The sequence below is a fragment of the Polistes canadensis genome, unplaced genomic scaffold (genome assembly GCF_001313835.1).
Source record: "Polistes canadensis isolate GaletaPanama2010 unplaced genomic scaffold, ASM131383v1 scaffold_73, whole genome shotgun sequence".
Lineage (NCBI taxonomy): Eukaryota > Metazoa > Arthropoda > Insecta > Hymenoptera > Vespidae > Polistes > Polistes canadensis.
The window spans coordinates 327,057-343,510 of NW_014569620.1; the positions used below are offsets into that span (position 1 = coordinate 327,057).

General features: G+C 36.5%; 2 protein-coding genes across 5 annotated transcripts in view; one reads left to right on the forward strand and one right to left on the reverse strand.

The window, feature by feature from the left end:
• The first annotated feature begins 749 nt into the window (after nucleotides 1-749).
• On the forward strand, nucleotides 750-8,129 carry LOC106786424. Of its 4 annotated transcripts, none has more exons than XM_014747804.1 (4): nucleotides 750-1,092; nucleotides 3,579-4,581; nucleotides 4,666-5,764; nucleotides 5,856-8,129. In XM_014747804.1, exons 1-4 carry the CDS (start codon nucleotides 962-964, stop codon nucleotides 7,970-7,972), a joined length of 4,350 nt encoding a protein of 1,449 aa, XP_014603290.1. In that variant the 5' UTR covers nucleotides 750-961; the 3' UTR covers nucleotides 7,973-8,129. The 4 variants fall into 4 exon arrangements, with proteins under 4 accessions (XP_014603290.1, XP_014603291.1, XP_014603292.1 ...); XM_014747805.1 differs by lacking the exon at nucleotides 750-1,092 and adding an exon at nucleotides 1,777-1,824; XM_014747806.1 differs by lacking the exon at nucleotides 750-1,092 and adding an exon at nucleotides 2,068-2,081.
• A 95-nt stretch (nucleotides 8,130-8,224) lies between these two features.
• LOC106786407 (dynein heavy chain 2, axonemal) overlaps nucleotides 8,225-16,454 on the reverse strand; it is a 36,800-nt gene continuing 28,570 nt past the window's right edge. Inside the window, 17 exon segments of the mRNA XM_014747761.1 lie at nucleotides 8,225-8,379; nucleotides 8,496-8,646; nucleotides 9,392-9,910; nucleotides 10,180-10,590; nucleotides 10,670-10,946; nucleotides 11,019-11,153; nucleotides 11,310-11,654; nucleotides 11,759-12,031; nucleotides 12,127-12,471; nucleotides 13,394-13,526; nucleotides 13,743-13,892; nucleotides 14,253-14,403; nucleotides 14,678-14,893; nucleotides 15,022-15,234; nucleotides 15,444-15,615; nucleotides 15,778-15,944; nucleotides 16,036-16,200. Coding sequence (XP_014603247.1) covers nucleotides 8,225-8,379; nucleotides 8,496-8,646; nucleotides 9,392-9,910; nucleotides 10,180-10,590; nucleotides 10,670-10,946; nucleotides 11,019-11,153; nucleotides 11,310-11,654; nucleotides 11,759-12,031; nucleotides 12,127-12,471; nucleotides 13,394-13,526; nucleotides 13,743-13,892; nucleotides 14,253-14,403; nucleotides 14,678-14,893; nucleotides 15,022-15,234; nucleotides 15,444-15,615; nucleotides 15,778-15,944; nucleotides 16,036-16,200 — 3,978 coding nt within the window.

Here is a 16,454-nt window from a genome sequence, read left to right on the forward strand (position 1 = left end):
ATGTTACATTCTCGATTCCTCTATTCGCGATTGGTTTTATGTAACATAACCAGTTCGTCATATTTTTATCGATGCAAATATATACGTAAATACTTGTATACAATTACTATAGCGTCTCGTTGAATCATTCAGCATTATCATCTTATTACTTAGTTTCTATTTTCTTACGAAGACCTATGTTCTTTTAAGATTTATTTTTCTCTTCTAATTGAGACTACTTTTGAATCTAATTTTATCGGCTAACTTTTTTTCTTCTTTAATCAACAAGATATATTCTTAGAAATTATTTACAATCATTGACGTGTAACATTATTGTCAAATGTTTTATATATTTGATTGATTTAAACAACAACAAAAAATACGATTTTATGTCAATACATTCTTTACTTGTAATATCATTTTTTTATTCATTAATCAAATGAATATTTTTCTAAACAATTTGTATGTTACAAAAGACTTAAAAATTACTTCGGTATAAGTTCATTTACAACCAAAAAAGAAAACCTCGTTCTTTATAAAAGTTTCATTTATTACTATCGAATCAATAAAATTGAACATGTTAATTTACTTGAAACGAAAAATAACTTACATATAAAAGCATCGTTGGTTCAGCTACCCCTCTTGAAACCTTTTTTATCCTATAGGATAACACGATCTTGTAGTAAGGTGAACTGAGTTGGGAGAAGAGTCGAGGAGAGACAACAAGGGAAAGAAAGTGTTGGTAGTGAGCGAGTGTTAGCATAACCATCGCCATCGTCGCAGTCTTTTCGTTTATCGGTCAACGTATTTAAAATCAAGTTAAAAAATCTACTCGAATTTAATCGCCTTTTCGTAGAATCCAATTATACTTTTTGCATTATTTCACTAGTTTTTCCATTATCACCTTCCAATCAATATTCTTTCCCTTTTTCTTCGTTTCTATCACATAAAAACGTGCGCGCGCGCGCGCGCACGACGAGGTATGCGTGTAACAGAAAGAACTTCGTTGACCAGACAAATCGGTTCATCGGATCATCTTGAATTTTCGAGTCTCTTGAGAACGAGGAGAACTCAAATTCGGAACTTTCAATGCTGCATCTGTGCCAGTCTCATGTAAGTCGAATATTTGTGTAATTTTTTGAAAAGATAACAGAAAAAAAAGAAAGGTTTTATTATAAAGGTTTAATATAAAGTTTAAGAAAGGAAGATTTATAATATAAATATTCGTAATATAAAATAAATGATCAAAGAGAAATGTTTGAAATTTTTGAATATCTATTCAAGTATCATAATTATGGATAGATGTTACATCGTGTTTAAGCGTAATTAGATAGTTTAGTATCGGTTTAGTACCGTTAGATATCAGCTTATTAACGAGGCGAAACACATTTTCTTCTCATGGAAACCTATTCTCGACAGGGTCGAGAACGTTTTCGAAAATTACACGTTACGACCATTTTCCTGTCCGTTAAATCGCTTAATATTCGTATTACGAATACTAAATGATAATCCACGTAACGCGTTGTTTTACGTTACGATCATTAACTTCTGGATGATCTGTTTACGGGCTTTTAATTTGATTTACGAGACTGCATGCTTGAATTCTCTCAACACTTTGGGAATGCACCGGGGTCGAGAAGAGTATACGCTCTCATAATTAAATACCTTTACTTAATTACACGACAATGTAACTTAGGAAATAGATAGGTAGTTACTACTACTATCTACCTATCTAGGGTTGGAAAAGCGAGAGACAGGAGAAAAAATTTCAAACGATTCCTCGATTTTTCTTGGAAACGGGAACAGGAAAGGGAAACAGGAACAAGCTGTGGAATTGGAAGGAAGGTACCGATTCTATCGTTAATTATTTCGTGCCTTCTATACCTTCTTTTCTTTTCATTTCTTTCTTCTCTCATTGTACCACCGTATCTATTCTCGTTATCCTTCGTTCACCACACCCGTTCATTACACAAGTTCGTTATGCGAATTAACGAGAAATACTCTTGCTGCGTGCGCTTTTATATAAAGTAATAATATTATAAAAGAGAAATACGCGTTTTGTTTTGTGTGATGTTATTGATTATTCGTTTTTATAAAGAAAAGTGAGTCTTCGTGTGATTTTCAAACGATCGCATAATCGCTGCGTAACCTGTACGTCGCGCGGATTTGAATAAAAAAAAAAAACTTTATATATCTACGTTTCGTAAGTAGTTTCTACTTACGTAAATTCTTAACTCACCTCGAGTGGTCTATCGATATACCAATACGTTTTAGTTTATCTGTTGCCGCGTTAACGTACGGAAGGAAAGATGTCCGCGTCGGAAAAGATTCCGTTGGCCCATGCTGCGGAACCGCAATCATATTACGTGCACGACACCTATCAATTTCATTCGCGTAGGAGTAAAACGGAACTACGAATACAATATCTTACCCTCGTCGTTGCACTGTGAGTTCAATCGATCAAATATCATTACTTTCTTTACAAATTTCACGATTTATTCTTTATATCTTTGCGAACTTTAATCGAATAGAATGATCGATATAATACAAAAAGAAAAAATATATACTTCGTTTGTGAATCGTGTGAATCTTCGAAATATAATATTATCGAGAGATCGTTGTCGCCCAAAAATTCGATGATTTACGATTGTTCATTCGAATCGGAAAGCTTTGTTGCTTTCGGATGATAATAATTAATCGAGCGAAGAACCGGGGAAATAGTCGAGATATTTGATTTAAAATACATGCGTGATAATTAGAGTACGAACATAATACACGAAATTACGTTTATTACATGCCGTTAATATATTGCTATTCCATGTATCAAATTTGTCGCGTATCAACGTTCACGTTTCATCGTCCGGAACATAGATGATATATATTATAAAATAGCGTCGATTCTATGCGGCTTAAATGAACACACGAATACAATAAAATATATAGTAATAATATATTATATCCAATGCATATATACCGACATTGTATTTTAAACGTAGGTCGATTCGCGTTACGTGACGTCGACCTTGATTACACGAGTAATCGAACAGCGAACAGGCGCTACGACGTTCGATTTTTACCCCCTCCTACCCTCCCCCCTCACTTCCATCCTTTTTCCTCCTTCTCATCGTCTTCTCTCTTACTCTCTCTTTCTCTCCCTCTCTAATACCCACTCTTATTCTCTGTTAATTGCAATTAAGCGTACTTCAACACTTTGAGTTCTGATCGATTTACATAATGTAAGGATAACGCCGCCCTCGGTTATGTAACTACGACATTCTACTGAATATAATTGGAACAAACCCGAGGACTAAGTACTCTCGACTGGACTCGAATAGAAAAAATCTGTAATTACCGAATAATCAATTTCGCGACCTCGATCGAGAAGTTTTTTTGTTGTTGTTGTTAACATAGCACATACAAGAACAAGAGAGAAAGAGAGAGATAGTGAAAGCGAACTAATTATTGCAAGAATATTTGTCTTATCCGATTTTCGTTTGAGAACAAGAGAAAGAAAAAAAAACATAATTAGGAAGTAATAAATATGATTTTTCGTTTAATTATTTGATCATTTTTATTAATCGTTTGTCGAACTTTTTCAGAGCAATATTCACGATAGCATTGATTGTGACGATCAGTTATTCCGTGAGTCAATCTGATAATGGAACAACATCTAATGTGACATCGACTACGACGGATTCATCGGAAACAAACGATAGTGTTACTTTAAAATTGAGTCTATCCCCGGGATTCGATTCGCATACTTTCAGCAGTACTACAGATATTAATCATTTCGTTTATGGAGCAGATAGTAACGTTAACTTTTCAACGATACAGAACTTGACTGATACTGAATTGAAAGAAGCTCTTTTGGCTGGTCAATTGGCTGTACAATTGAGACTTTCTGCTGATACCGCAGCATTGTCTTCGCCTTTACCATCCCCATCGCCAGAATCACGACATCGATGGGCAGTCAGAACGAATGTCAACGTAGGTGGATTAGCTTTGGCTGCCATTGGCGAGATAGCCGCTACAAAGAAGATCGAAAGCACGAGATCCTTTTTAGGCAAACCTTCAGCTATCGGTTACTTTTTTGACGGTGGCTGGGCACCGAAAGGTGTTTGCAAAGAGTTTTTAAATGTTAATTGTACTATCGGCAAATATAGGAGTTTCGATGGAACCTGCAATCGCCCAAAGCAACGAGGCTCAGCTTTGATGCCATTTAAGAGACTCTTATCAGCAGATTACGCTGACGGAATCGATTCGCCTCGAAAAGCACGTTCCGGAAATGAGTTACCTTCAGCAAGAGAGGTCAGTTTGAAGGTTCATAAGCCCTCGCCCAGTTCGAATCCTTCGTTCACTGTGATGCTAGCTGTGTTCGGCCAGTTTCTCGATCACGATATCACCGCCACTGCGATCAGTCAGGGCGTTAACGGTAGTTCCATCTCCTGCTGTCCACCTTCCGTTGGTCATCCAGAATGTTTTCCCGTTTCTGTGGGATCGGGTGATCCCGTTTACGATGTCACTGGAAAAACTTGTATGGAGTTCGTTCGATCGGCACCAGCTCCTCAATGTAAAATTGGACCAAGGGAACAACTTAATCAGGTGAACAACTTATTTAATTTATCATTTTTTTTATTTTCTGATCTCGCGTCAGTTGTGCAAAATAATAAATCATTTTACTTTTAGGTGACCGCATTTATCGACGGCTCAGCAATATACGGATCGGACTCGAATGTTGCTCATAGTTTGCGTGAATTCTCAGGTGGACGATTGAAAATGCAAATGACGCCAGATAACAGAACTCTTTTACCACCAAGTTTAAATCCTGATGACGGATGTAACAGAGAGGAAGAACGTTTAAGAGGACGTTATTGTTTTCTCGCAGGGGATCCAAGAGCGAATGAGAATCTACATTTGACGACTATGCATTTGATTTGGGCTAGACAACACAATAAAATTGCTGACGAATTGGCCAAGGTCAATCCGATTTGGACGGACGAACAGATTTATCAGGAAGCTCGTCGTATAATTGGCGCCCAACTTCAGCATATTGCTTATGAAGAATTTCTTCCAATTATAATAGGAGAACGGGAGACGAATCTTCAAAACTTGAGACCATTGACTTCGGGTTATAGAGAATGGAACGAAAGTCCTGATGATCCGACAAATGACCCGACTATAGCTAACAGCTTTGCTGCTGCAGCTTTTAGATTTGCTCATACACTTTTGCCCGGTTTGATGATGATGACAGACGCTCAAAAAGGCACTTCCTCTTACATTGAACTTCACAGGATGCTTTTTAATCCGTATAGTCTATATTCAAGCGATGGTATTAGTAATTCGGTAATTTCGGCTACTAGCAATGCCATTCAAAGGACTTCAATTCATGTCACATCGCAATTAACGAGACATCTTTTCGAAGATCCGATTAACAACGTTTCAATACCTTGTGGTCTCGATCTCGTATCGTTGAATATTCAACGTGGGAGGGATCACGGACTACCTGGTTATACTAAATGGAGAGAATATTGTAATTTAGGGAAACCCGAATCGTTTAGTGATCTGATCGATCACATGGATCCCGAAGCTCTCGATGCGATATCAAAGCTATACGAATCTGTTTACGATATTGATCTATATACTGGTGCATTGGCGGAAATACCGAAAACCGATGGGATCGTTGGTCCTACTTTTACATGTTTAATTGCTGATCAGTTCGCTAGATTGCAGAAAGGAGATCGATATTGGTATGAGGTGCCAGGTCAATCACATTCCTTTACGGGAGGTAAAATATTGCTCTGATATACTCATATATATTTAAATAGCTTTAATTGTACATTATCAAACGTTTTAATTCTTAATATTATCGATTTCAGAACAATTGCAAGAATTACGTAAAAGTTCCTTAGCGAGAATATTGTGCGACTGTTCTGATCATATAACGCAAATTCAATCAAAAGTAATGCAATCGATTGATATCCACAATCCAATGATGTTATGCGAAGACTTACCGGAAATGTCTCTTGAACCTTGGAAGGAAAATCGTCCAAAGGTACCAATGCTAAAAGTAACTCCGTTCGCTGTGGACTGGTTGAATTTTAAGAAAACTTTAAATGATACAATTCAAGAAATAGTGACGTATATTAACAATACTAAAACCGATTTACCACCGGGTAGTCCCGATTGGCTAGATTTTCATAATGAATTGAATAACACATTTGCGGAGATTAGGAACCAGCTTAACGATTTACATCCAACAAAGAAACCAGTGGAGATGACACCTTACGAAGATGGGAGTTTTATTTTACGAGGTCCTCCTGGAGCAGCCATGCTCATCGATTGGATAAATTTCAAAAGCGAAATCGTAAAGACATTGAACGATACCATTGGAGGATTTGGAAGTATTCCACTGAATACTACCGATTGGATCGGCTTAAAAACAAAAATCAAGAATCAAACGGCCGATTTGGTATCTCAAATTATTTCTGCAAAGAAGGATATCTTTTCTAAATTTCTATTGAAAAATAAAACGACTGAAATGGCGATAAGTAAAGAAAGTATTGCAGCCATTTTTGATTGGAAAAATTTTAAAGGCAACATAATCAATTCTATTGACGATGCTTTAACGAATATTGCTTCTAATATGCCTGGACCTGGCGATCCAGCTTGGGCTACTTTCGGAGAGGATAATAAAGCTCGTTTCAATACTTTTCATGATAAGATAATTGCCGACAAATCGATTATGCCAACAGAGTTAGCTGAACAACCAGCAGATCCGACATTAGACTGGATGTCCATTAAAACTGATATCTTGAATACGGTATCGAATACCGTGCAAAATATAGAAGCATACATGCCACCTCCTGATGATCTCGAAGCGTGGTTAACTTTCAGAGATAAGATTATGAAAAGTTTTGCCAAGATCAACAGTAAGTTTACTGCAAACAACAAAACTATTTTAAAGAATCCATTCACTTATCCAAAAGTGCCATTTGAACGTGCAGCTACCGTTAATCCAGGCAAATCAAAAGTAAATCCTATGACACTCCAACTCGTTAATTTAACAAACGATTGGTTAGATTTTCAAAGTAAAATAAAAGCATCTATCGCACAAAAAATCGCAGATATTAAAAGCAAAAATCAAACGATGATAGATCCGGTTGGTTGGATTATTTTTGGTAACTCTTTCAAGAACGAATTTGCGGAATTGAAAGATGAAATTGTTGGTATCAAAGCCAAATGGGTTGATTTATTCAACATGGACGTAAACAGTATCGTCAAGTCGCCTACGCTTAATTTCAAAGAAACCACCAAGATTGGGAAAGCTTCGTATAGTAATAACATTACGGTCAAAGCTGCTCCTTTTACGAAACCAACGTTCTGGCCATCAACGATCATACCAGAAAATGATTGGGTCACTTTTAAAAATCAAATTAACGAGACGATAATGAATTTGTTTAAAACTATTAATACAACGAACGATGGTTGGGCTAGTATCGGTGACATGTATACGAAATCAATTAACGATTTGAAAAATGAAATTGTTGCTTTGAAAGCATTAATTGTGGCAAATATTACAAATTCTAAACCTGCCGATGATTGGATCAAATTCCACGCGCAATTGAATACTACCGTGAATGATTTTATTCAAAATCTAAGGAATCAAACACAGTCAAACCTTATTGGGATAATGAAGATACTGTTCGATGCTAAAGATAAATTTTCTACTCTTGATCCACCGACTTTGCCTTTGGCAAATGAAATGGAGAATTGGGCTTCGTATTTTGTCGATCTTAATAAAACTATCGACAACGCTTTGAAGAATATTGATAATTTAAAGCGTCCCATGGCGATAGTAAAAGCAGGCGAGCCCATCCCGTCATCGTCTGATACCATCAAAGTGTCGAGTTTCATTAGTTGTCTAAGTTTTGTTATAGTCTCGGTCCTGTTGAATTTTACCTCGTTTAAAACAGTGATAATATATATTTCATAATAAAATAGAGAGATATATATATATATATATATATATGAATATTTACTAGTTTTTAACACGATTATTCGATCGTCGATATTTTTTTATATTAATATTCTTACAAACTAACAAATAATCAAATGGACGTTTGAAAAATAAGGTGTTAATGAAATAATATATTCCTTTTTTTATACTGTAAAAAGTTACCAATAAAAAAAAAATAGTCCTGAGTATTATTAACATAATTAAATGAAACGTTTAAATCGAGATAAATTATACAGTTAGACTGAGAAGTAATGCGGTACCACGTGTCACCCATAAATCTGTTTCTTCCGGTAAAGTTTTTAAATCAACCGCAACAACGAAAGCAGGACGACTTTGATCGCCGGATCTTTGAGGGTAATAATATGTCGGACAAGTGTAGAGTCCTAACAGAAAAATAACATTACACAAATGATTATATTAATGTATAATATAATATACCTATAGATTTATATGGAAAATTTTTCAAAATAAGAAATCGTAGATTATTATATATATATACCTTTAGTTTTTTTCTTTAGACGTTCGGTTGGTTTAAAGTGTATCACGGGCATGTCGTAAACAAGCTGCATTGGTGCAGGTTCAACAAGCATCGCATTTTTCTTGTCCCATCCTGCTCCCTCCAAGAACATTGATCGCACGTACACACCATCCTGTCATAATAAAGTGACTTCTTTTATTTTCTTTTTTTTGTGTTCTTTTTTTATTTTTTTTTTTATTTGTTTAGTTTTGTTTTCTCTATTTTGTCAGTCATTCATTTGTACGCTTGTTATATTAAAAATTGCATATACATATATCAAATATTCGGGAGAAGAGAGAAATGGCAATCAATTTACCGTTGCCTCGATGGCATACGATATAGTTATCGATTAATGACGGAATCGTACGATTTGATATACGGAAACGTTCAATCAAATAGAAACAACGAGGCTGACGTTGAAAAAAATAAATTGTTTCGTTGTTTTTTGTTTGTTTCATTTTTCCTTTTATTTTATTTTTCCTTTTTTTTTTTTGTAAACTTCCCCCTCTCGCCCCTCCACCCTTGCGTTTTCTCATTGCCTCGTATAGGTGCGTTAATCATTTTATGCTAGATAGGCATCGGTTGCGTAGCGAACGAAAACTAAATCAATTTAAAGCGCGTTCGATGATAGCAATGATAAGAGTATTAAATGGACATATAAAAATGTCCGTTTATTGTTTGATTTTTTTCTTTTTTTTCAGGCTCCCCATCCCCTATTCACCATCACCCCATTTGTTTTCTCGCACTAATCGTTGATTGCTATCAATACCGATGTATATTTGTTTTTATATGAAGTGAAAATCTAACGTTAATAATGGATGAACGATCGATCTACATTGTCAATTCTTTAGTTTAACCCTTGTGTTATCATAATTTACCGTAGGTGGCTCGATGATGGTAGAGTCATCGACCGTTTGAACTACAAATTCCCATGATAACGTATCGATCGATATATTCAACATTCTTGCTGAAGTTTGTAATACGGCTGTGAGGAAACCTGTTGGAAACGTGTAAGCGGCTAGCCAGAAGAGCACAGGCGGATGCATGGTCTCAGCCCAAGAAGCAAAATGCTCAATGCGGCTGATCAAATCTCTGGTCCAAGCACCGAGAAGCTTTAAGGATGGATAAGCGGTCAGCCAAAGTGAAGGAACTCTTCCTTCGTACATACACGTAAAAATCTCTTCCAAATCTGACGACATCAAGATTAAACCACGTATTCCACGTTGCAATTCTTTCAAACTGTTACGGATTTTCGTTAATAGTTTGTTATAGCGATCTATCTCTTGAAGAAGTACTACATCGAGAGGTTTCTTGCTAGGGCCTATTAATCGGTAGATTGTTTCGTAATCTATGTTTCCTGGTACTTTCGAGAGAACGTCTGTAGTTAATTGTATCACCTTTAACATAATATCAATGATTACTCGATAAACATTATTTGTTTTTCATTTTTATGCCGGTAATTATGATGCCGATTAATTTCTTTTAAAATGTATTCTATATTATTCACAATTATAATATATAATTTGAATAATAATATTTTTATAATATAAATAATTGTATTTATATAAGAGATAAATCATAAAAAATTTATTAAAAAGAACGTTTTTTAATTTACTGTCATAATTATTGGCGTATCGGTAGAATAAAGATTTTAATTGAATCAAACCTTGTCCTCCTTATTCGCTTCTTCTTCGGTACTGATCGTTTGAATCTGAAGACTCATTAAAGTTGTGCACATATTTCTCGTTTCCATGATAAGACTTGTTATGTCTGCGTTAGGATGTTGTCCAAATGCTTCTGGTCTATCGACGGTTGGTAACATCATGATAAAATCACGATAGGATTCCAAGGAACCGTCTCGTGGTATGTAATATGTTGGCAGTGATGACAAACGATAATAAGGGGTGGTCAGAACTTCGTCAGTGAAATATTGTTGAACGTACGTCATCAACAATCGGCGATCCCAGTCATCAGTTACATGACCCCCATAACAAACGCCCGCAATAAGATATTTCAAGGACTCCCATGGTGTGTCTGGATATTCGTCCAAATAAACTTGAAGAATATTCTCTGATACCTGTATCATCGAACGCATAACATATTAATCGGTTTTTTATATTGCTTGCCAGTTTATTTCTTATTCCTTTCAAATTGACCTCGAAGTCGGAATCGTTGAAGCTGTAAATGACGTTCCACCCGAGTTGCTGGAACTTCTTACGTTCTAAGAGAATCGAATGGAAGTAGACAAGAACAAAGAGTAGCTTTTTGTATTTGGATTTTGCTTGGCACATGTCGAATTGGGCCTCCGTGACGAGGCTATACAGTCTCTTCATATTGGCTTTCAATCCTTTAGGTGGTTCCGTCGTCATTTTTATCCCAGCTTGAAGGATTGATATAGGAAAGTCAGGAGTTGGACTCGAGCTAAGCCATAATCTGTAAAAGGATCGATACTTTCCTTTATCGATTCTCTTATCGCTTTATTTCGATACTGTCGTTAGGGAATACCTGAAGTTTGGATTCAAAGCTTTGTTACTGACAAGGGTCTCGACAATCTTGTCCAATTTCGGCATCCAGCTGAGCGATAAGTGGCAATTTGCTAGGAAAACCCATAATCCCTCTTTTGCGCCAATATGTATCATTCTAAAGATAAAAGTTAAACGTTATAAAATTAACAAATATATGTTATATATGTTACCGTCAATGCCGGAAATCAGACATTGCTAGTAATTCCTTACTAGCAATGATTAATTTCCAGCTTTGACGGTAACATCATATACATTGAAAATAATAGCAGACTTTGTTGCTATAGGTGCTTGTCCTTGACCCAATGATAGGCTTATAAATTTGTCTGTCATTTCTTGGCTTTCTGCGAGTTGCATTAAAACGCTCGTGGGATCCACACCGGGTGAAAGAACAAAAATTAATGGTGTATGAGCTACGGAGTCATCCAGGACTGCTTTTAAATCAAGTACCGGTGGTTCGACGAATTTTTGATCTACATTTCGTACGATAAAGTTTACGATCGCTGAAGACATTCTATCGGGTCGGCAGCTACGTACGATCATCATTTTTTGAAATGCTGTACAACCTTCTTCTAAATCGCTAATGAGAGGAATATTTTCCGGTTCCGTACTGATATACCTAATTATGACAAATTAAAAAAACAAAAAAAAAAGAAAGAAAATAAGATCGGATAAATGATATCAAAGAATGAAATAATTTGATCAAATTATGAGGAAACTAACCAATTGTGCCAATCCCGCGGGTATTGTTCGAATGATGAAATCAAACCGTGAAATCCTGGTAGCTTGTCTAGTTCTGTTATATTGTCCCAAGTTTCTGGAGGCAACCAAGGTACAGGCTTGTCCGGCTGATTCTCTCGATCCAGGACGATTCCACCTCTAAGAAGAAAAGTATATTCCCCAGGGACTATCTTCCCTTCAGCGTCTAATATCTTAATGCACATATTGAAGGAAAATAATAGTTTGTGTTGCTCGAATAATCCTCGACAGGTATTTCTGTTGACACACACGCAAACACGGATCGAAATAAAAGTATGAGATATCTTTTTCACGTATAATATGATCATTATTAAATAATTAATCGAAGTTACCTGTATACAGCATAAGTATGATAGTCATTAAGGCTCTCAATTCTCTCGTTAAGTTTTATGCTTTTCGAACTTTTGTCGATTGATAGCATAAATAAGGCGATATATGCGTCAAGTGAAAATTGATACATCGGATCGATTAAACTCATATCTGTGAGAACGAAGAAAAGAATCGAAGCTCGTTTAGAACATGGTCGATAACCTTCCCTTGCTGTGTCTATCTCTCGTTCGGTTTCTTCTGACGTCACTAAAGATTCAGCAATGGATATTGACGTAGCCTTAGACGTTTGCAGAGTATTGAGAAGGTTCAGGTCGTCAAGAAGGTTAGGTCCGGCCTCGCTCAAAAGACTACAAAAGGGATATCGCACGTTCCAGTCATCGAGAATTCTAGACATGATTCTCCTAATCGACACTCGGGGAGTGTTTACGAGGGGGATTCGTTTAGGATGAGATTTTTAGAACATTTCGTTATTCAACTTGTTCGTCTCCTATTGATTGTATCAACGATAATAATAGTTCGAGATTTTTTACGCCAAATATTTTTCAAATTATTTTCTTAACTTTTCTCTTTTTTTGTTAAAAATTTATAAGCGAACGAAAATTCATGAATATAAAATACCTTTCCACTATTATTATCATTATTTACACCATTATCCGCGTATCTACTATTGTTATTATATTATTATTGCTAAACCTAGACATTTCCTCAACAAATGGACTCCCTTTATTTCCACCTACACTTCTAATTATCTTTTTCGCTCTTTGAAAACTCTCCAAAAATATCCCACTATTTATCTACTTTTTCTTTCTTTCCAAAATCCATACCAAATAATTTTCAATCCCGGCCTAACTAATATATTATTCCCAATTAATCTATTCTCGATTTTAAAAAAGTTTCTTCAATTACTATTTACTAACTTAACAAAATATAAAAATATACATCTAAACGTACAAAGTTCCTCAGCTATTTATTATATCTGTAGACGAATTCATATTGCGTCCTGTTTACTACTGAATCCGGCACGTAACACGAAAAGAAAAAAGAAACCAAAGTAAAATGAAACTTTTAAAGAGAGAAGAAAAATATAAACAAAAGATCTCTCGTAAAAAAGAAAAGTCTGTAAGGCAAGCTGTAGCATATAAAACAGCAGAGAAAGAGAAAGAGAGAAAGAAATCAGAACAAAATAAGGATTATAAGAAGGCAAGAGAAATATGAGCAAAGGGAATGATAAAAATGTAGAAAAACAATTCGGCGAATGGAAGATCTCACTAGAGAATTCTATCTTCTAGTTCCTTTAACGTCCGTTTGCCGGATGCGATCGTGAGGACGAGGCTGTCCTTTTGTTCTTCAAGTTGCGGCTTCTCTTTCCTGACCACGATTCCCAAGAGTTGTGCCTCTAATCCTGCAAGTGTGGCAAAGGTGTGGTAAGGGAAATGTCCGAGTCGTTGTTCTCACTCACTCATATCAACGAGTCTCTCTCTATCTTTCTCTCTCTCTCTTTCTCTCTCTCCCTTCCTTTAACTCTTCATACACAGCTTTCATGCACACACGCGCACAAGTATTTACTCAGGCTCTCGATCTCTCTATTTCGGTGGTGTACACTAAGATAATTAGTTACCCTGTTCCTTAATGGCGAAGTTGCATAACGTTGTTTTAGTGGATATCTCCGGAGCGTAATGGGGGTTCGAAAGTTTCGTCGTGATGAACAGTCGAAATTTTGCATTGTAAGTGATCATCTTATCGTTAAACTTGATCATCACTTGATCACCTGTGTCGCATATATAAACGCAGGCGTGATTACTTTCACGCATACATATGTATTATATAAACGCTGCATATACACGTATATATCATATATATATATATATATATATATATATATATATAACGAAACGCGTATATATATATTTTCTACATTCCACAGAGAAAAATGAGAACAAAACGTGTGGAGTATTGTTACGGTCGAATTAATTTCTAGCGTGTTGAATGTAACGTGATAGGAAATATCAAATTGCGAATCAATCGTTCGATAGGTAAAACAATAAAGAGTTCGTAGGAGAGAGATAACAATAGCGAGTGAAGTGGAGGGGGGGGGGAGGCTGTTGGGAGGGGGGGCTTTGACGTTTACCTGATTTGATAAAAGCTTTTTCCAGAATCGGATTCAGGACTGGATCGAGAGTTTCCCCAACGTTTTCGAGCAAAACCGGCCAGCCAAACTGGAGCGCTTGTTCCAAAACTTTCATAAAGTCCGCTTGGCCAAAATCGATTACTCGCAGAGACTGCAATAACATTTGGTAAAGCTAGGGCGAAAAGTCACGTCCTTTCAACGAACGGCTGCCTCGTGGTCTTTGTGAACACGCGGTAAAGCGCGAAACTTTTTCTCGAAAAACTCTAAATGGAGAATTAGAGAAAATAGCGAAAGAGAGAAAGTATCTGTCAGTCTGTTCGTCCGTCCGTCTGTCCGTCCGTCCGTTGGTTTGTCAACTCGATACAGAAAGACATTTCGAGGAATAAGAAAGAAGAAAAGGATAAAGGAGAAAATGGAACACGTACATTCTTTGCTTCCATGTTCTTGATCCACTTCATCGCTTGACATTGCGGATCGATTACAAGTGGCCATCTAGTGCCTCTCGTCACGATGATGCCGTTCTCGGTACTAAACCCATCTGAAGGTAATCCTTGAATGTTCCACTCTCTGATCGTCGTGGGATCAGCTAGAAATTCCTTCACGTCGAGTCTAGGCGACATCGGGATTTCCTTCTCGCTTACCTTCGCGCGTTTCAATCATACCCCCGTTGTAATTTGAATAATCTCTGTGTAATTTACTTTGTAACGAACGCGCGAGCTTAAACGTGTTGTGCCGAGTTATAGGAGAATCTTAGTATTAGTTGACTCACCTCTTTCATCCAAATCGTGAATAGTTTCTCTCTGTAATTTGACACGAAAGGTCCCAAATAAGACACGAAAGCCGTGGATATCAGACAATTACCGAGTAACCAATCGAAAAACTCTCCCAACGATTCTACTGTTTCCAACCATCGAATTCTCTCTCCTGATAGACCTTCGACTAACATAGCCGCGCGATCTAATTTCACCCTTAACGAGTCAGCCTGTCAAATAGAAGAATATTATCCGTATAAGATCGAGAGAAGGCGTGTCATGAGAAATAAAATTTAAAAAAATAAAAAAATAAAAAAAAAAAAGATAAGAGATTTCCCGGCTACATCTTTTCACCTATACGAAGCAAATGTAAGAGAGAGAGAAAAAGAGAAGGAGATATAGATAGATAGACAGACATAGATCCAGAGGATTCCCTTGCCATTTTGATTAAATCCTCCTTTTCTTTCATCTTCGCGTCGTACATTTCCTGCAACCTTTCAAGCTCCTTCTGTATCTTTTGCAGTTGCGCCGTAGCCTCCGCTAAAGCAGTTTCCTTTTGCCGCAAAGATTCCAAGGCGGCTTCGAGTTTCTCTCTTTTTGGCGCAACGATCCTAGAGAGAGAATGATTTTATAGTATTACCTCTACGTGAGGTATAGGTCGCTTATTCTTTTCTTTATCTGGTCTATCTAATGTACGTATGAATTTATATATATATATATATATATATATATATGATAGATATAGATAAATAGATATATGAGTATCATCATACCTATAGAGTTTTCCGTATTTTTCCATGGCTATAACCCACATGCAAAGTGATTTGGCGGCTACCGAGACAATACCTACTTTAACAGGATCAAATTCTGGATTTGTCGTATACCTTGTAATTGCTCTCAATACTTTATCCGATATATGATCCTTATCAAAATCGCGAAGCTAAAAATGAAAAGGGATAATATATCGCTTGATCATTGTTCGAAAATGTTATATATCTATGAAAAGAGAGAATTGAGAAACGAATCGGTACAGTGTTAATGAAGTTCACGTCTCCCAATTGACGTTTGGATTCCGCCCAGCTTGGTTCTGCATTCTTAAGAATCATAACCGCTTCCATTACCATCTCAACCTTCGCCGGTGGTCGGGCAAAGGACTTTATTTCTGCCAGATCCCTCTTGTTCAATGCTTCTAAAGCCTGAAAAGATAATTTTACTTTTAGCGCATGCCAGTTTAATAAAATCAGTTCTCGTAGTTCAAATTTCTACGGTTAATATAGGCAACCCATTCAAAAGCATTTCGGAATATGTTTACATAATCTCGGACGATAGCATTTCGATTAGCGGATTCTCATGCATCTATGTATTTTAATCCTTTTCACACACACGTATACTATATGCGTTATACTGGAACGTATCGGGCCTATGCAGTAGAATGCTATTTAACGAATCA